The sequence below is a fragment of the Ranitomeya imitator genome, chromosome 4 (assembly GCF_032444005.1).
Source record: "Ranitomeya imitator isolate aRanImi1 chromosome 4, aRanImi1.pri, whole genome shotgun sequence".
Taxonomy (NCBI): domain Eukaryota; kingdom Metazoa; phylum Chordata; class Amphibia; order Anura; family Dendrobatidae; genus Ranitomeya; species Ranitomeya imitator.
In genome coordinates, this window is record NC_091285.1 from 287,251,451 (window position 1) to 287,272,923 (window position 21,473).

At 45.1% G+C, this 21,473-nt stretch overlaps 1 protein-coding gene across 1 annotated transcript in view; it reads right to left on the reverse strand.

The window, feature by feature from the left end:
- Window positions 1-20,071, reverse strand: part of TWF1 (twinfilin actin binding protein 1) — a 50,944-nt gene extending 30,873 nt beyond the window's left edge. The window contains exon 1 of the mRNA XM_069764731.1: window positions 19,958-20,071. Within this exon, the coding sequence (XP_069620832.1) occupies window positions 19,958-19,982 (25 nt within the window). The 5' untranslated portion in view covers window positions 19,983-20,071. The remainder of the gene's footprint in view (window positions 1-19,957) is intronic.
- Between the last annotated feature and the right edge of the window lie 1,402 nt (window positions 20,072-21,473).

The window sequence follows — 21,473 nt, forward strand, 5'->3', positions numbered from 1 at the left end:
AATTAGAGAAAAATGGGTTCCTGGTCCTTATTTCCAACTAGAAGAAAGCAATGAATGCGTAGGTGTTCTTGACACTTTATGGCCTTTTGCGCTCTTTTTCCCCCGATCTCTTTTAAGCAGGTACTATCTATTCTTCCTGTTAAAAATCTATACTGGTTCCATATTTACCGTGGATATAAAAGGTCTACACACCCGATAAAATCCCATGCTTTTTTCCTCAATAATCAGACTGCACTCGGATGAAATCGGATGACATCCGAATTAAGTCCGATGTTTCACACTTGTATGGAAAGTGCGATCCGATTTTCAGATGCACTTGGAGCATGCTGTGATTGTTTTCTCATGCCAAATGAGCACGAGTTAATCGCAGATCTGCACTGCCCCGTAGGGCAAAGGGATATCTGATACAACACTGGATAGCAATCAGCCATGTTATACGGAAGTGTCAGTGAATCCTTAAACACTTTTACTAATTATAATTATGCCCTTAAACCAGAGAGTCACACAAAAAGTTACCGTAGTAATATTTCCACATGTCTACTTTACATGCATCATTTTTTAAACTTTTTTGGGGGAAGTTAGAAGGGTTAAAAGTTGATCAGCAATTTCTAATTTTTCCATGAAAATTTACAAAACCATTTTTTTTTCTAGGGACCACATCACATTTGAAGTTACTTTGGGGGGCACATATGACAGAAGATAGCCACTAGCGACACCATTCTAAAAACTGAACCAGTCAAAGTCACCAAAACCCCATTCAAGTTTATTAACCTTTTAGGTACTAAAGCAATGTGGAAGGAAAAAATGAACATTTTACTTTTTTCACCAAAATTTTACATTAGCCTCAAATTTTTTATTTTCGCAAAGGTAATATAAAATGGACCCCAAAATTTGTTGTGCAATTTATCCACAGTATGCAGAAAGACCATATATCGGGGAAAACTACTGTTTGGATGCACGGCAGGGCTCAGGAAGGAAGGAGTGAAGTTTTGGAACCCAGACTGTGATGAAATTGTCTGCGGGCATCATGTCATGTTTGGAGAGTCTCTGATGTGCCTAAACAGTGGAAAACTCCCACAATTGACCCTATTTTGGAATCTACACCCCTCAAGGATTTTTTCCAGGTGATAGTATTTTGACGATACAGAATTCGGTAACATTATGTTATGATATTGAAAATTTGCATTTTTTTTCCTTCACAAAAATGTTTTAGCCCAAAATGTTTAATTTTCACAATGGAGGTGAAAATAGACCCAATAATTTGTTACGCAATTTCTCCTGAATGTAATGATACCCACCATATGTGGTCAAAAGCATTCTCTCTGGGCACATGACAGGGCTAGGAAAGAGCGCTATCTGTCTGGAATAGATTGCGAATGCCAGGTCGCATTTAGAAAGCCCCTGGCATGTGAAAACAGAAGAAATACTCTAACAAGTGACCCCATATTGGAAACTAGACCCCTCTAGGAATTCATCTAAGGGTGTACTGAGCATTTTTAACCTACAGATGATTCAAAAAACCTTGACCATTTTGTAATACCCACACTTGGCTTTTTTTTTTTTTTTTGGAAAATTGCAAATATGCCAACTTAGCGCCCATACATTGTGCTCCCATAAAGTGTAGAGCCCCCCAGCTTGTGCTTCTGGTGATACACACCCCGTTTATTTTTAAGTGAAGTCTACCCACTATAATAATGCTGCTTACTGTGGTTTAGGCAAAGTGGAGCTCAGAAGGAGGGGGGGTATTAGAATTTGGGAGTGCAGAATTCACTGGATTTTGAGGAATCAGGAGCTATGTCGCTTTTCCAGAGTCTTTGCTCTACCAGTAACGTGGGAACCCCTTATAGTTTCAGTGACAGATGACGGAACTAAGTGGGGGCTGGATTTGTACGGGATGAATTACCGTATATACTCGAGTATAAGCCGGCCCGAGTATAAGCCGACCCCCCCTAATTTTGCCACAAAAAACTGGGAAAACTTATTGACTCGAGTATAAGCCTAGGGTAGGAAATGCAGAAGCTACCGGTGAATTTCAAAAATAAAAATAGATGCTCCATACCGTTCATTATTGCCCCATAGATGCTCTGTATAAAGCTGTGCCACTTATAATGCTCCATATTGTTCATTATTGCCCCATAGATGCTCCATATAAAGCTGTGCCACATATAATGCTCCATATTGTTCATTATTGCCCCATAGATGCTCCATATAAAGCTGTGCCATATATAATGCTCCATACTGTTCATTATTGCCCCATAGATGTGCCATATAAAACTGTGCCATATAGTGCTCTGCACCGTTCATTATTGCCCCATAGATGTGCCATATAAAGCTGTGCCATATATAATGCTCTGCACCGTTCATTATTGCCCCATAGATGTGCCATAGAAAGCTCTGCCATATATTGCTCTGCACCATTCATTATTGCCCTATAGATGTGCCATAGAAAGCTCTGCCATATAGTGCTCTGCACCGTTCATTATGGTCCCATAGATGTGCCATAGAAAGCTCTGCCATATAGTGCTCTGCACCGTTCATTATTGCCCCATAGATGTGTCATAGAAAGCTCTGCCATATAGTGCTCTGCACCGTTCATTATTGCCCCATAGATGTGCCATAGAAAGCTCTGCCATATAGTGTTTTGCACCGTTCATTATTGCCCCATAGATGTGCCATATAAAACTGTGCTACCGGTATATATAATGCTGCGGCTGCTGCAATAAAAAAAAATAATGCCATACTCACCTCTCTTGCTTGCAGCTCCTCAGCGTCCCGTCCCGGCATCTCTCCGCACTGACAGTTCAGGCAGAGGGCGGCGCGCACACTATACGTCATCACGCCCTCTGACCTGCACAGTCAGAGCCAGAGGACGGGAAGATGGAGCGGCGCCCGGCGTGTGGAACGTGGACAGGTAACTATGACATACTTACCTGCTCCCGGCGTCCCGCTCCTTCCCGAGGACAGCTGGTCTTCGGGAGCCGCAGCTTCTTCCTCTGTCAGCGGTCACTGACACCGCTCATTAGAGAAATGAATATGCGGCTCCACCCCTATGGGAGTGGAGTCCATATTCATAAGTTTAATGAGCGGTCCCATGTGACCGCTGAACAGGGGAAGAGCTGCGGCACCGAAGACCGTGGGCCGGGCAGGGGGAGCGCCAGGAGCACCGGGAGCAGGTAAGTATGCCTCAGCGCCCTCTCCCCCTCACCCGCCGACCGTGACTCGAGTATAAGCCGAGAGGGGCACTTTCAGCCCAAAAATTTGGGCTGAAAATCTCGGCTTATACTCGAGTATATAGTTTTTTATTGGTAACATTTTTGGTTACATAATATTTTTTGATCGCTTCCAGAATAAGGCTGAATCACATTCTTGTGTTCTACGCTGAGCACTTACGTCAAGAGTTTCTGTGTGAATCCCACAAAAATGCGATTCAGATGACACCTCAAACAGAAAAACACCCACCATGACGCAGATTCTGACACTTCGTACTCCGTTTGGCATCTGCTCCGGTGGTATCCATCTTTTTAGTCATGCACAGATCTGTGGTCGTCCACACTTGTGCAATAAAAAGACGCCTAAAATGATGGGAATCCACCGGAATACAGACCAGTCCAAAGTGACTCCATCTGTCTCATAAGCGAGTGGTTCCGTCCAGGGTTTTGTCCAAATTGTGGTTTGGGGATATACATGGAAACCCTGATGTAAGCGCTCAGCGGAGAGTGCTGAATAAATGTGAGCCGAGCCTTATTCTGATTTTTTGGAGGTTGAATTAACCAATAGGCAGCAGTACACGAATAGTTATTTTTACTTTTATGCGGTTCACCGTGCGGCATAAGTGATAAGGTGGATTTATTCTTCGGGTCAGTGCAATTACAGCTATACAAATCTGGTATCGTTTTAATTTTTTTCCAGATTTTGCTGCTGTCACAGTAAAAATGCTGTTCTATAAAAAGTACTGTAGTTTATTTTGTCACCGTCTTATGAGAGCTGCCATTTTTATTGTTTGACAAACAGAGAAGTATGAGGGCTTATTTTTTTAAAGAGTTGCAGATTATTTTGGGGTACATAATGTTTTTTGAGCACTTATTATTCAGCTTTTTTCAGGCACAGAATGGACAAAAGCCAGCAATTCAGTTAGTGTTTATATTTTTTATGCCGTTCACTGTGCAATAGAAGTGATAAGACTGATTTGTTTTATGGGTCAGTACGATTACAGCGATACCAGATTTATATAGCTGTTAATGCTTCGCTATTTTTACACAGTAAATACAATATTATACAAAAATAAATTTGTTTTTCCATCATCATATTCTAAGATCTGTAACTTTATTTTTTTTTATGCCAAAAGAGCCATATTAGTGCTTGCTTTCTACGGCACGGTTTGGCATTTATACTATTTTTTTTTACATAACTTGTTGATCGCTTACTATTGACTTTTTCCAGTATGATGAAAAAAGTTTCATTTTTGTAATTTTTTCTATTTTTACGGTGTTTGCTATACAGAATAAATAATGTACCAGTTTTATAGATCAGGTCATTCCAGATGTGGCAATACCAGACACGTTTACTTTTTTGGGTTTATTTTTGTCTTAATCACAAATGCTGCACTTTGGAGTGGCGAAACGACTTTTCGCAAAGTGTGCGCTTTTGTTTTTTTTTTTTACAGAATTTTATTTCACTTTTTAACTTAGTCTCATGGTGCGACATTAAGGCTATGTGCACATGTTGCAGATTAGGCTTAAGAATTTATGGTGCGGATTCTGCCTCTCCTGGCAGAAAACGCACCTGCAGATTTGTCGCGTTTTTTGTGCGGTTCCGCTGCGATTTTTGTGCGTTTTTCCTTCGGATTTGCTGCGGTTTTTACCCCTGCGGTTTTCTATAATGGAATGGGTACAAAAACGCTGCAGATTCACAAAAAAGTGACATGCTACTTCTTTTAAACCGCAGCGTTTCCGCAGCGGATTTTCCGCAAAGCGTGCACAGCATTTTTTTTTCTCATTGATTTACATTGTACTGTAAATCAATTGCGAATCTACAGCGTTTCTGCACTGCAAAAAACACTGCGGATCCGCAGAGAATCCGCAACGTGTGCACATCCCCTTAGGGTATGTGCACACGTTCTGGATTTCTTGCAGAAATTTCCTGATAAAAAACGGACATTTTTGCAGAAATTTTTTTCGCGTTTTTGCGCGTTTTTTCCCAATGCATTAAATAGCAGGAAAAACACGAAAAATCCGCAAAATTAATGAACATGCTGCTTTTTTTACCGTAATGCGTTTTTTTTCGTGGAAAAAAAACGCACCATGTTCACAAAAATTGCGGAATGCATTCTAAATGACAGAATGCATATGTATGCCTTTTTATCGCGTTTTTATTTTGATCACTGATCTCATACGCTGCAGTACTCACAGGCCACTGTACCCAGGGGTCATCACATGACTTCAGGGTACCATGGTAACCATCGGAACCCGCGATTCTTTTCAGCAGCTTCAGGAAGTAGTCACCAGGAGTAGCTTCCAGTGAATAGATATGCTTTGTCAAGAGTTCAGTTCAAGTCTTTCAAAACTGTATTTAGTCTTCTAAAGTTTTAATAACTGCTTGTGTATAAAACTAATTGCATACAGGTGACAAATGATTAAAAAAAAAAAGATTCAAGTCTCCTAGACTTATTTTACTTATATAGCGCCATTACTTCAACAGTACTTTACAGAGATCATCATCCTGGCCCCCATTAAGGCTCACAATCAAGATTCTCTATCACTATGTCTCTGGAGTATGGGATGAAACCGAAGTACACTGAGGAAAGCCACACATACAGCTCCTTCTCACAAAATTAGAATATCATCAAAAAGTTTATTTCAGTTCTTCAACACAAAAAGTGAAACTCACATTTGATAGAGTCATTACAGAGTGATCTATTTCAAGTGTTTATTTCTGTTAATGTTGATGATTATGGCTTACAGCCAATGAAACCCCAAAAGTCATTATCTCAGTAAATTAGAATACGGTAATTAACAAAAAACACCTGCAAATATCAGATCAGAATGGATCCAATAACCAGCATCGGCCAGATACAAAAATTATGTGTGGAGACTGCAGCTTCGAACACTACTTTGGCCACAATACAGATGTGTCGGTGTCTGTAACGCGCTGTGGAATTAATGGCGGTGTATAAATGAGTAAAATAAATAGTTCAAATAGCACAGATAACAGCACTGGGACATCACAGAGTGGAAAAGTGTAATCGGACACTACTTTGAGATCAGTCAATGGCTTTTGTAATGTTACCTTATCTTAGTCCAGTGAGAGAGATAACTTTCTGCGAAAACTTATCAAGATGGCATGTTAGTGGTATAGTAACCTGCAGCAGCCGCTATCTTCCACTCAAATAAATGGGAGATAAGTGCAATACTCTCACTGATGTGTGTATGTACAAATACCAAAAGATGAAAAGCGCCAGAAGAGAGCAGGAAGGGCCAGAAGAGAGCAGGAAGGGCCAGAAGAGAGCAGGAAGGGCCAGAAGAGAGCAGGAAGGGCCAGAAGAGAGCATGAACACAAGCCCTGATTGAAAAACATTGGTCGTGATGATGGTAGTCTGCTGGAGTCACACACTCTTAATTTTAGAATCGCAAGAATCAGGCGCGTCTGACAAATAGCGCTTCGCCATAAATCTTACTCCAGTCCCCGGCTGTGGTGTAAGGAACGCTGCTACTCATCATCCATCTGACTAGCAGGGGCTCCCACGCTACAGCTCTGCCCACTTTGTTGGAGCTGGGTGAAAATGGCGACAGAACGACAACATTCACAAGATTTTAACGCAGCCTAAAAGATGCGCCAAAATTGTGGACTTTTCCCATCTTCTTACACCAGAATTATGGCAAAAAACGTGAATGAATCGGGTCCACAGTGTGCATGATTAGATCACCACAGAGGTTATGATAGTTTTAGAGGTTATGATAGTTATAGAGGTTATGATAGTTTTTTAACAAAAAAATGTCAATCTGATTCCAGTATTTTCAAACCTGAAGTATCAAAGAACTTTGCACATCATTGCACAAATTGGAACGAGAAACTCAGCCATTCAATCATGTCACATTAAATACATGAGTAAATATGAAGATTGCGGGAATATATCATCCGGATAATAAAATACATCAGGAATGCCTGTCATGCAAATAGAAACCCTATAGGAGTGGCATCTACATCTCACAATGAATTCCACCATGAAATTTAAAGAGATTGTCCACTAGTTTATTTATGACCTATCCATACAATAGGTTGTCAATGTCTGATCGGTGGGGGTGCAACACTTAGCTACCACCAACAATTAGCTGTTCTAGGTTCAGGCAGCTGCTGCACCTGATTTGAATAAAGGGAAGATATGCAGTACCCGGCCACAGCCACCATCAGTAGATGGAGCTGTTCTATAACTGAGCAGTTTTGTCCACCATTGGCACCTAGAACAGGTGATTCTTGGGGAAGCAGGGTTATGCACGGTGGCGCAGTGGTTAGCACTACAGCCTTGCAGCGCTGGAGTCCTGGGTTCGAACCCCACCAAGGACAACATCTGCAAAGAGTTTGTATGTTCTCTCCGTGTTTGCGTGGGTTTCCTCCGGGCACTCCGGTTTCCTCCCACATTCCAAAGACATACTGATAGGGAATTTAGATTGTGAGCCCCATCGGGGACAGTGATGATAATGTGTGCAAACTGTAAAGCGCTGCGGAATATGTTAGCGCTATATAAAAATAAAGATTATTATTTTTATTATTATTATGCACCCCACCAATCAGACATTGATGACCTATCCTAAGGATGAGTCACCAATTTTAAAGGGAACCTGTCACCCCCAAAATTGAAGATGAGCTAAGCCCACCGGCATCAGGGGCTTATCTGCAGCATTCTGTAATGCTGTAGATAAACCCCCAATGTATCCTGAAAGATGAGAAAAAGACGTTAGATTTTGCTCACCCAGGGGCAGTCCAGTCCGGGGCCTCCCATCTTCTTACAATGACGTCCTCTTCTTGTCTTCACGCTGCGGTTCTGGCGCAGGCGTACTTTGACTGCCCTGTTGAGGGCAGAGCAAAGTACTGCAGTGCGCAGGCTCTGGGAAAGGTCAGAGAGACCCAGCACCTGCACACTGCAGTACTTTGCTCTGCCCTCAACAGGGCAGTCAAAGTACGCCTGCGCCGCAGAAGAGGACGTCATCCTAAGAAGATAGGAGGCCCCGGACCGGACCGCGACGCCCATCGGACCCGACCGCCCCCCCAGGTGAGTATAATCTAACCTCTTTTCCTCATCTTTCATGATACATCGGGGGCTTATCTACAGCATTACAGAATGCTTATGGGCTTATCTTCATCTTCGATTTTGCGGGTGACAGGTTCCCTTTAAAGTAGTGGACAACCTCTTTAAATGATATTACTTTGTCATAGTCCTGTTCAGGTCTCAAACCTAAAGTCCCACCCAAGTCTTCTGTACAGTACCATTGAATGTACCGGAATGGGTAGACTACATCTTGTATCTCTTCCCTGTGTTAAGGGGAGAATGTATTTCATATGAAGATATACTGAAATCAAACTTATATGGACGCTTTGCTTAGTATTAGATTCATGTCACTATAAGGTTTTCTGATCCACTGTTATAAGGCTTAATTCTGTTTAATTTTCCATCCCAGGATGTGCCAAGATATACCAATGTCTAGATGGACTATGTAATACCACTAGTGTTATCAAGAGTAAATACACCTGTACGTAGGGAGATCAATTCCCAATAAACTGAAGATCAGTAGAATGCCAACCTGACCTAGAACAGGTCAATAGGGTGATAACGGTACAGAATAAGCAACAAACAATATAACCAATCAAATGACTTGGGATAATTAAGTTTGAAAGACCTATGATGTAATGTGCTGAGACGGCCCGATTTCTCTAATAAAAAGAGCGGTCCGACGAATAAAGGGCAGGAATCTTTTGAGAGACAATTGCTTGCATTTGTGTCCTGATTTCTCCAGCCGTAAAACCTCACATCTAATTTGGCAGCAGACAATTAAGATGGGTCACACCCTGGTGTGACAGAATTTACACCTGGTGAAGTGGATTTCAACTTTTGAAAGAATTTACTTGATTCTGATTCTTAATGATTCTCTGTATCAAGCTGGTCTATATTAAACACTAATTTAAGTGTTAATATGATAGCTGAAATATTTGGGGTCTGTGACCTTAAGTTCTAATGGAAGAGACACCATAAAACTACTACTAAGATTATATGAACAGTTTTGAGCAAGGTGGTACTGCCTGTAGTACCATTCTCTGGGGGGTCCAAGCTGGTGAAATTACATTTCTTGTGCAGTAAGGGAACATCTAGTCTGTCTGTGTATATAAACTGATAGGTCTTTCCAGGGCTCTGGTGTAAACTTACCCTCCCATACCCAATGCCATAAATCGGTGATGGGAGTCTGACACGTTGGGCATGCTGCCTGTTATCCAATCTGGGGAGTTAAGAGAAGGCCGTATATTGCAACCATACAAGGTGGCATGCCAGTATAAAGTAGGTTTCCTGCCAACTTTCATTAATTTTGCATTTCCAATCATCTAGTATCTTCTGTAAATGTCTTGATACCCTACCCTTCTTGGCCATATTCTACAAAACATTTTCAGGTCCATTATACAAGAAGGATAGGGAATGCTTCCACCCGTCATAGTCCTTTCCCTATTAGGAGAGGCTCGCAGGTCTTAGAGCATAATGACACTCGCTGGAATGAAAGAGCCTTGTGCCATGTTTACATGGAAGACAGAGACTGCACAGACAGGGTGGGAGGATGGACGCGGAGAGTAAAGGTCTGACGAGGGGTAAAGTCTGATTCAGAAGTTTCCAAGAAAAGCTGATGGGCCTTGAAAAAGTTATTAATATTGGCCAACACTGAGCATTTGGATTTCTCAGAGCTAAGACACAGCTGTTACTATGAAGGACATTTACCATATAATTATAGAAAATTCCGCAGCTATTAATAACCAATAAAGCTGATTCACTCTCTAGAATCATCTGATTATATGTTTAGAACAGTCATACAGGACTAAGTAGGAGATTCTTCAAAATTAGGGCATGGGAAAAAAGGGAGCAGTTCCTCACACCAACCCATGGATATGGACTCTAGTTGGAAAGGGATGGAAAGCAGGTGCCTTGATCAGATGACAGCTGCTGGTCCTGCTCCGGGGATCATCTGTTGGCTCGAAGAAATGGCAAATTGCGCAGTCTACCTGCCCCGCCGTACACATCACAACAACCTCCTATGAATGTGAAAATGCAGCCATATTGGGGGTCACAGAACATCTCATATTCACCCTGTGAACAATGGGGCAGATTTACTATTACCAGTTTAATATTTGTTTAACCTGTGACAAGCAGCATTAATAAGTGCCAGATTTATCACTCTGGCATGGGTCAGCACATACATTCAGGGTATGGAAGCAGGTGTCAGAGCAGAACAGATTACAATCCCAAAAGGCATATATACTGGGCTATACTCCAAACCCAGGAGAGTCTCACACAGACGTACTGGTAAGAAGGTACATCTAGATGGGTGGAAAATCGTGTAAAGGATTCATGATATCATTGGAATAGGTGAGATACACTGGATGGCAGATGAGCATTTACACTGTAACTTAATCATGACAAAAAATACGGTACATTTTTGATCATTCAATCACTTGCTGTATTAAGATACCATGATTTCCATTTACACTGCACAATGGATGTTTTTTTTTTTGCTTGCAATGTGTGACAAACGAGCGTTTTTGAATTACGGGCCAAACGGCTATTGTCCCCGTCCCTACGGGCCAGGTGGCTATTGTTCCAGCCCCTACGGGCCAGATGGCTCTTGTGCTCCAGCCCCCACGGGCCAGATGGCTCTTGTGCTCCAGCCCCTACGGGCCAGATGGCTCTTGTGTTCCAGCCCCTATGAGCCAGATGGCTCTTGTTCCAGCTCCTACTGGTCAGATGGCTGTTGTTCCAGCCCCTACAGGCCAGATGGCTATTGTTCCAGCCCCTACGGGCCAGATGGCTCTTGTTCCAGCCCCTACGGGCCAGACGGCTATTATTATCGCCCCTACAGATGTCACCTTTGTATTGTCACGTGTCATCATGCCCCGATGTTAGTAATGGAGAGGCGTCAATAGGACGCCCCCATTACTAACCCCATAGTCACATTGTGCAAAAACACACACCAAGAATAAAGTCATTTAATTGAAAAAAATTACACAGCCTCCTTAAATAATCTTAATTAAACCATACTTACAACCTCACCTAATTCCACAGAAGTCCTCGTTCTCCTGTAATAAAACATTGTTCTGTCCCACGCCGCAATCCATGTCTGGGGGAGAAATAGTATTCAACTTGGATGGTGCCAAGATGCGACTGTCCAAGCTGAGAACCACTGGTGACTGAACTGCTGAGAGCGCAGCCTCAGTGACTAGCGGTGACGTCATCGAGGTTATCTCCGGTCACTGAGGCTCCGATCCCAGCCGGGCTGAACTGCCGTGATCTCGGTAAGATACCCGCTGCACCGTGAGAAAAACTCTCACGGTGCTAGCGGGTATGTCACCGCGGTCATGGCATTTCAGCCCGGCTGGGAACAGGGCCTCACTGACCGGAGATAACCTCGATGACGTCACCGCTAGTCACTGAGGCTGCGCTCGCAGCAGTTCAGTCACCAGTGGTTCTCAGCCTGGACGGTCGCATCTTGGCACCATCCAGGTTGAAAACGGTTTATCCTCCAGACATGGATTCGGAGTGGGACAGAAAGGTATGGTATATTGTTGTTTTTCTATTTTTGGATTATTACAGGAGATCGAAGTTTTCGGTGGAATTAGGCGAGGTCGTAAGTATGGTTTAATTGAGATTATTAACCCCTTACTGACATCGGACGTATTAGTACGCCGATGTCAGTATCTCCCGCTTTGATGTGGGCTCCAGCAGTGAGCCCACATCTTTCCGGGGACACGTCAGCTGTTTTGAACAGATGACATCTGCCCGCTATTAACTAGTTAAATGCCGCTGTCAAACTCTGACAGCGGCATTTAAATCCTGCTTTTGTCACATGATGGCGGTCATCGGTTCATCGGCATGACAACCAGAGGTCTCCTTGAGACCTCTATTGTTGCCAGTGCCGGATTGCTATGAGCACCACCCAGTGGTGAGCGCTCATAGCAACTCAGCAATTCAGCTACATAGAGGCGATCTGAGCATCGCCTCTATGTAGTTGAGTCGATCAAGTTGTGCCAGCTTTTAGTCTCCAATGGAGACTATTGAAGCATGGCAAAAGTAAAAAAAAAAAAAAAAAATTTAAAAAATGTAAATAAAAAATATAAAAGTTTAAATTACCCCCCTTTTCCCCCATTCAAAATAAAATAAAAAAAAAATGTCAGATCTACACATATTTGGTATTGCCGCGTTCAGAATCGCCCGATCAATAAAAAAAAAGGATTAACCTAATCGCTAAACGGCGAAGCGAGAGAAAAAGTCAAAACGCCAGAATTGTTTTTTTGGTCGCCACGACATTGCATTAAAATGCAATAACAGGCGATCAAAAGAACGTATCTGCATTTAAATGGTATCATTGAAAATGTCAGCTCGGCACGCAAAACATAAGCCCTCATCCAACCCCAGATCACGAAAAATGGAGACGCTACGGGTATCGGAAAATTGTGCAATTTTTTTTTTTTTTTTTTTTTTTTAAGCAAAGTTTAGAATTTTTTTCATTACTTAGATAAAAAAAAGAACCTAGACATGTTTGTCTATGAACTTGTATTGACCTGGAGAATCAAAATGGTGGAATTGCACTTTTTTTTCAATTTCACCGCACTTGGAATTTTTTCCCCGCTAAAATGTACACGACATGGTAAAACCAATGGTGTCGTTCAAAAGTACAACTCGTCCCGCAAAAAATAAGCCCTTACATGGCCATATTGACGGAAAAATAAAAGTTAAGGCTCTGGGAAGGAGGGAAGTGAAAAACGAAAAAAGCTCCGGTCATGAAGGAGTTAAAGGAGTCTGTGTCTTTCTTTCAATTAAAGGACTTTATTCTGGCTGTGTCTTTATATACCATGTAACTATAGGATTTGTAAGGCTATGTGCACATGTAGGAAGGGTCCCTGCGCGTTCTCCCGCGGCGGATTTGATAAATCTGCAGGGCAAAACCGCTGCGGTTATCCCTGCAGATTTATCGCGGTTTGTGTTGCGGGTTCCACTGCGGGTTTTACTCCTGCACTGGTTTTACTATTGATGCTGCATATGCAGCATCAATGGTAATGTTAAAAATAATAAAAAAATGGTTATACTCACCCTCTGACGTCCCGATCTCCTCGGGGCTGCACGCGGCGGTCCGGTTCCAAAGATGCTGTGCGAGAAGGACCTTTGTGACGTCACGGTCATGTGACCGCGACGTCACGGTCATGTGACCGCGATGTCACTGCAGGTACTGCTCGCATAGCAAACCTGAGACTGGACGGCCGCGTGCAGCGCTGACGGGTGAGTATATCATTTTTTATTTTAATTCTTTTTTTTTTTTACACAAATATGGTTCCCAGGGCCTGGAGGAGAGTCTCCTCTCCTCCACCCCGGGTATAACCCGCACATTATCCGCTTACTTCCCGCATGGTGTGCACAGCCCCATGAGGGAAATAAGCGGATCAATGCATTTCTATGTGTGCAGAATCGCTGCGATTCAGCACAAAGAAGTGACATGCTGCGGGTTGTAAACCGCTGCGTTTCTGCGCGTTTTTTCCCATAGCATGTGCACAGCGGATTGCGGTTTCCCATAGGTTTACATGTTACTGTAAACGCAATGGAAACTGCTGCGGACCCGCAGCATCAAAATCGCTGCGGGTCCGCGGTAAAATCCGCACCGTGTGCACATAGCCTTATGGATAGATGTCTTATTAGACCCTCTCCATTACTAAGCCGTGGGCTGACAATACAGCTCTGGCAAAAACTAAGAGACCACTGCAAAATGTTCAGTTTGTCTGATTTTTCTCTTTATAGGTATATTTTTGAGTAAAATGTAAATTGTTCCTTTATTCTATAAACTTCTGACAACATGTCTCCGAATTTCAAAGAGATACATTTTGTATTTTTTATTCTGAAAAGAAGAAATGATCAAAATTAGAAAAAAAAAAACAGTGGTTTCAGACCTCAAATAATACAAAGAAAACAAGTTCATAATCATTTAGAAACAACAATACTAATGTTTTAGTATTAGTAAACAATACTAACTCAGGAGTTCAGAAATCAATATTTTGTGGAATAACCATGATTTTTAATCACAGCTTTCATGCGTCTTGGCATGCTTTCCACCAGTCTTTCACACTGCTTCTGGCGCAAAAATGTAATCAGTTCTTCTTTGTTTGATGGCTTGTGACTATCCATCTTCCTCTTGATTACATTCCAGAGGTTTTCAATGGGGTTCAGGTCTGGAGATCGGGCTGCCCATGACAGGGTTTTGATGTGGTGGTCTCTTAATTTTTGCCAGAGCTGTTTAAAGGTGACATCAGCCCCACAAATATGAACCCCATTTGCCACTGCAACAGGGCAAGTGGGAAGAGCTGAGCAAAACGCCAGAATTAGCACATCGAATGTGCCTTTTCTCGGCAGTTGCGGGCTGCTCATTTTTAGACTGGGGTAGGCATTATCAATGGCCCGTTACCAGCCTGAGAATACCAGCCACTGCTTTAGCAAGGCTGGTTATCAAAAATGGGGGGGACCCCACGCCGTATTTTTAAATTATTTATTTAAATAATTTAAAAAACGGCGTGGAGACCCCTCTATTCTTGATAACCAGCCTTATTGAAGCTGACAGCTGAGGATTGCAACCCCCAGCGTTGAGTTTTGCCTGGCTGGTTATCAAAAAATACAGGGAGACCCAAGCCAGTTTTTTATTTTTATTTATTTACAGTGCAAGAGCGGCTGATGAAAACTCCCCTCCGCCGTTCCTGCTCTCACTGTTATTAGTGGCAGCAGGTATCGGATTATGGGAGCGGTTGTCCCATCCGCTGACACCAGTGACTGCAGGAAAAGTTTATACCTCCGATCACAGCTTAGTACTAACGCTTTCTTTTGACAGCATTGGAACCCCAGCTCTCTGACCAGTGGGGATGATTTCACCGTCGATCAGAAGTGGTGTTTGCCGTGCTGTCATGCACATGACAGCGTGGCAAACACTGGATTTTCGAGCCCCCATTCAAGTGAAAGGGTTCCGAGTACTGTTCTGAATACCGAACCCAAACCGCCCATCTGTAGCCAACGATAAAACATTTGCTGTAGTGTAGTGACTCTGTTCTGGAGGTCTGTAGGCCAAAACAACAGAACTCCGGCACAGAGCGTCTAGTTTTGGGACTGCCGTTGGGGAATCTTTGACCTCACTTCCGGCCGGCGGAGCAGCGGGGGACGCATCTCTGGGGCCTGTGATCGCCATTACGAGCAACCATCATCCAATCTACTATTCTGGGGCGTTGTGGATTTCTAACTGACCATCATTACTGAGATAAGTGAGGAGGAGGCTGGGAGAGGCGAAAGCCTGTGCTAGGAGTGCCATTTCCCGCCATTAGAAATAGCGGCAGACATCTTAATTTACATAAGGAATGCCATCTTGCAGCATAGCGCAGACTCCATTTCACCACTATTACTGTTGTGCATCCTTATTAACCCCTATTTCTGCTTATTAACCCTGTCCTTTCCTAAAAGGCAGTTACATGTGCCATATTGTGGTCAGTTAGGCTAGTTAACCCTTAATTGCCTGCAGGGCTAACAGGCTATCTATAATTCTATCTTCTGTCATTGCCCCCCTGATGGAGAACCCAAAAAATAAAAAAACAAGGTTAAGTAAAGGAGGTTTAACACAAGTTAAATAATGTCAAGACCAACAAAAAAAACACGACTGACAGATGAAGAAAGAAGTCACTAAGCAAGTAAGCTAAATTATTAGTTTTTTGGTTTATTAAATACAGTTAAATATTACAACTATACATTTTTGTTATTTAAGCTATAAATATCGGAAAATTATGGGGGGGGGGGGGGGCCCATCAGGCCCCTGCTGTGCTGTCGCTGGTCGGGGAAGAAAGTCCAGAACTTTATTTCGTCGCTGGACTCCCCGTAGACATCGCTGAATCGGCGTGTGTGACACCGATTCAGCGATATCTTCACTGGTAACCAGGGTAAACATCGGGTAACTAAGCGCAGGGCCGCGCTTAGTAACCCGATGTTTACCCTGATTACCATCCTAAAAGTAAAAAAAACAAACAGTACATACTTACCTACAGCTGTCTGTCCTCCAGCGCTGTGCTCTGCACTCCTCCTGCACTGACTGTGAGCGTCGGTCAGCCGGAAAGCAGAGCGGTGACGTCACCGCTCTGCTTTCCGGCCGCTGTGCTCACACAGACAGTACAGGAGGAGTGCAGAGCACAGCGCTGGAGGACAGACAGCGGTAGGTAAGTATGTACTGTTTGTTTTTTTTACTTTTAGGATGGTAACCAGGGTAAACATCGGGTTACTAAGCGCGGCCCTGCGCTTAGTTACCCGATGTTTACCCTGGTTACCGGCATCGTTGGTCGCTGGAGAGCAGTCTGTGTGACAGCTCTCCAGCGACCAAACAGCGACGCTGCAGCGATCCGGATCGTTGTCGGTATCGCTGCAGCGTCGCTTAGTGTGACGGTACCTTAAGATTGATAGGGTATTAGTCCATGATGAGATACTGACCAGATTGTACACACCTCCCCTTCACTGCTCTCCAACGTGCGTTTCGCTACCACAAAAAAAACCTGTGAAATTTCAGGTTGTGTGGTAGCAAAACAGTAAAAATGCTACTGAATACTTGAATACTTTTGCAAGAAATATGTGAAGGCACTTATCCTGCTCTAACCCTACAAGACATAGGCCTTGAGAAAGGTCCGGGATGGACTCAAACGTTAGCAGCCAGTAATGTTATGGATCTCTGCCACATGTTGATCCCCCAATAAAGCATGTGCTTGCCCAGCCCTCCATACCAAGTGCCCTGGTTGCCGGCTTCTAGTTCTTACAAACTGTGCATAACAGAGCGATCCTACAGTCGGGTCTGCACAATTCATATTGTATATACAGAACATGTCAGTCCACTCTTGCCATACTATAGCAGTATAATGTGACAGCAGGAAGTATTAAGCCTTGTTAGCAGCCAGGCTACGGTTACACTGGTGCTTCAGGGTCAGGTATCGCTAGTGTCACTTGTTCACGTCTCCCTATTGAATTGCTGATTAATCTATACCGGTGACGGATGCGGGGAAGCCTGTACTGTACTGACGGTCTATTTGGGCTTATGTGCATGCCACTGGTGCCCATGCCCCCTGATCAGAATCACACACGTTCAGTACTGTAGTCTTGCTTTGTTTCAAACTTTGAGCATTTAGTGAATAAAATGAGTTTAATTCCAGAACGGGCCCTTTAAGTTGTATAATTTAAGAGGAACTATCGGAATAGGCACAAACAGGCTATAACTGTTCACAGAGCGCCACATAAAAATATATGTGGCCTATGTCAGCCATGTAATAATATACATACAGCACGTAACCACCACATATCCCGAACAGCTCCGGAGGTGTTTACTTAAAGGGGTATTCTAGTCTCATAACCCCATGTCATATCATTAGGATATGCCATCACTTTATCAACAACGAGGGTCCAACTGCTGGGACCCCCATCAATCCTGATTCACACGTGAATGGTAACACCACCCCTATCAAAACGGCACAAAAAAAACGTAGACTCCCTTCACATTCGGTCAAAGCCAAGTAAAAGATGGTGTCTTCCAGCTTGGCCAGAAAACAGAAACCACGATGATCACCAGAATGACATGACCCCCGATAGAGGCAGCTGGCAGACTTTTCTGGGCTCAGTCAGCAATGCAGGAGGGGACCTCTCTCTCGCTCTGTGCTTTCCTCCACTTCCTGTGTCATGTACATCTGGCTGTGTCACAAGATTAACCATTAATTAAATTACTATGCACGTGTATTAAGCTGCGTTCCCGCACTTAATACGCATGTGACTAGGAAGTGTCTCCGCTACATAAATAGACATGCTGCAGTCTGGAAAGACGCGCCGCATGTCTGTCTACGCGGGTGAACCACGTGTGTCTGTGGGCATGAGATTTCTAGAAATCCCATCCACTATGCTGTAACAGCTGGACGCTGTGGGTTGGACGCTGCGAATGTAACAAGCATCCAATCCACAGCATTTACTGACTGTGGGAACATACCCCAATATATCTGCAAACAGGAAATATTTTTTTTCCTTCCTAGAAGCCAACTTTCAATTAGCTTGATTTCAAGTGACAAAAAAAGTACAGTGCACGTTGCAGTGGGCATTATATAGAGGTGTGCCCAGGTGGAGGGGTACATGGCACGCTGAAGTGGGCATTGTATAGAGGTGTGCCCAGATGGAGGGGTACAGGGCACGCTGCAGTGGGCACTGTATAGAGGTGTGCCCAGATGGAGGGGTACAGGGCACGCTGCAGTGGGCATTGTATAGAGGTGCGCCCAGATGGAGGGGTACAGGGCACGCTGTAGTGGGCATTGTATAGGTGTGCCCAGATGGAGGGGTACAGGGCACGCTGCAGTGGGCACTGTATAGAGGTGTGCCCAGATGGAGGGGTACAGGGCATGCTGCAGTGGGCACTGTATAGAGGTGTGCCCAGATGGAGGGGTACAGGGCATGCTGCAGTGGGCATTGTATAGAGGTGCGCCCAGATGGAGGGGTACAGGGCACGCTGTAGTGGGCATTGTATAGGTGTGCCCAGATGGAGGGGTACAGGGCACACTGCAGTGGGCACTGTATAGAGGTGTGCCCAGATGGAGGGGTACAGGGCATGCTGTAGTGGGCATTGTATAGGTGTGCCCAGATGGAGGGGCACATGGCACGCTGCAGTGGGCACTGAATAGAGGTGTGCCCAGATGGAGGGGCACAGGGCACACTGCAGTGGGCATTGTATAGGTGTGCCAAGATGGAGGGGCACAGGGCACACTGTAGTGGGCATTGCATAGGTGTGATAATTAGCTAAAAGCACGACAGAGTATAGCATAGTACCACAAATATACTCATAAATCCCACAAGGAAGGGAAGACTTATATCTCGCTGCAGAGGGCATTGTATAGAGGTGCCCAGATGGGAGGGGCACGGGGCATGCTGCAGTGGGCATTGTATAGAGGTGCCGAGATGGAGGGGCACAGGGCACACTGCAGTGGGCATTGTATAGAGGTGTGCCCAGATGGAGGGGCACAGGGCATGCTGCAGTGGGCATTGTATAGAGGTGTGCCCAGATGGAGGGGCACAGGGCATGCTGCAGTGGGCATTGTATAGAGGTGTGCCCAGATGGAGGGGCACAGGGCACACTGCAGTGGGCATTGTATAGAGGTGTGCCCAGATGGAGGGGCACAGGGCATGCTGCAGTGGGCATTGTATAGAGGTGTGCCCAGATGGAGGGGCACAGGGCATGCTGCAGTGGGCATTGTATAGAGGTGTGCCCAGATGGAGGGGCACAGGGCATGCTGCAGTGGGCATTGTATAGAGGTGCCCAGATGGAGGGGCACAGGGCATGCTGCAGTGGGCATTGTATAGAGGTGCCCAGATGGAGGGGCACAGGGCATGCTGCAGTGGGCATTGTATAGAGGTGTGCCCAGATGGAGGGGCACAGGGCACGCTGCAGAGGGCATTGTATAGAGGTGCCCAGATGGAGGGGCACGGGGCACGCTGCAGTGGGCATTGTATAGGTGTACCCAGCTGGAGGGGCACAGGGCACGCTGCAGTGGGCCTTCTCATGGCAGCAGTTATCTATGCACTGACACTATAACAGCACTAGTGGATCATACTCCTCTCTGCACAGCATGTATTATAGATGTGTGAACCCACCCCGTCCCCCATGCTGCCCCCTGTAGTACTCACCCTGGATGCCCGTCTGGTGAGACATGGTAAGGACTGTGCAATTCCCGAACCCCAACCAGGAAGTGAGAGCGGTGAGCCGGCTCCAGCGGGATACACGTCATCGGCCTGGTTGCTGGGCAACAGAGCCGGCTTCTAACACCGGCACCGGGTACACGCCCTACAGTGGAAGCTGGGCATTACACACGCTGGTAATACTGACCTCTAGTGGAGCAACGATGGAACTACACGCATGATATAGCTGCATTACATAAGAACCCGCTCTATCACCTGCAGGAATCAGTTACCCCCTGGCTGGCGACAAGAGCTGCAGAGGGAAATGTCCACTCCAAAGGCAAATACCTGACTTGCTGTACCATAGTAATATGTTTCCTATGTACCCTGCCCATAACGCTAATGACCACTAAAGTGCCTTCACTAACACTGCATTCAGTGTGACCTCTTGTCAGCAGTGTCCCCATAAACAATGCTGCAGGCAGACAGCCATCAATAGACTGTATTACCTGCAGAGTGCCTCTTCACAAACATTGCCAGCGGACTGCCCCCACATAATACTGCCAGCAGACTGCCCCCATAATGCTGCCATCAGACTGCCCCCACATAATACTGCTATTAACAGACTGCCCCATAATGCTGCCATCAGACTGCCCCCACATAATACTGCTATTAACAGACTGCCCCATAATGCTGCCATCAGACTGCCCCCACATAATACTGCCATTAGACTGCCCCCATAATGCTGCCATCAGACTGCCCCCACATAATACTGCCATTAGACTGCCCCCATAATGCTGCCATCAGACTGCCCCCACATAATACTGCCAGCAGACTGCCCCCATAATGCTGCCATCAGACTGCCCCCACATAATACTGCCAGCAGACTGCCCCCATAATGCTGCCATCAGACTGCCCCCACATAATACTGCCATTAGACTGCCACCATAATGCTGCCATCAGACTGCCCCCACATAATACTGCCAGCAGACTGCCCCCATAATGCTGCCATCAGACTGCCCCCACATAATACTGCCATTAGACTGCCCCCATAATGCTGCCATCAGACTGCCCCCACATAATACTGCCAGCAGACTGCCCCCATAATGCTGCCATCAGACTGCCCCCACATAATACTGCCAGCAGACTGCCCCCATAATGCTGCCATCAGACTGCCCCCACATAATACTGCCAGCAGACTGCCCCCATAATGCTGCCATCAGACTGCCCCCACATAATACTGCCATTAGACTGCCCCCATAATGCTGCCATCAGACTGCCCCCACATAATACTGCCAGCAGACTGCCCCCATAATGCTGCCATCAGACTGCCCCCACATAATACTGCCAGCAGACTGCCCCCATAATGCTGCCATCAGACTGCCCCCACATAATACTGCCAGCAGACTGCCCCCATAATGCTGCCATCAGACTGCCCCCACATAATACTGCCAGCAGACTGCCCCCATAATGCTGCCATCAGACTGCCCCCACATAATACTGCCAGCAGACTGCCCCCACATAG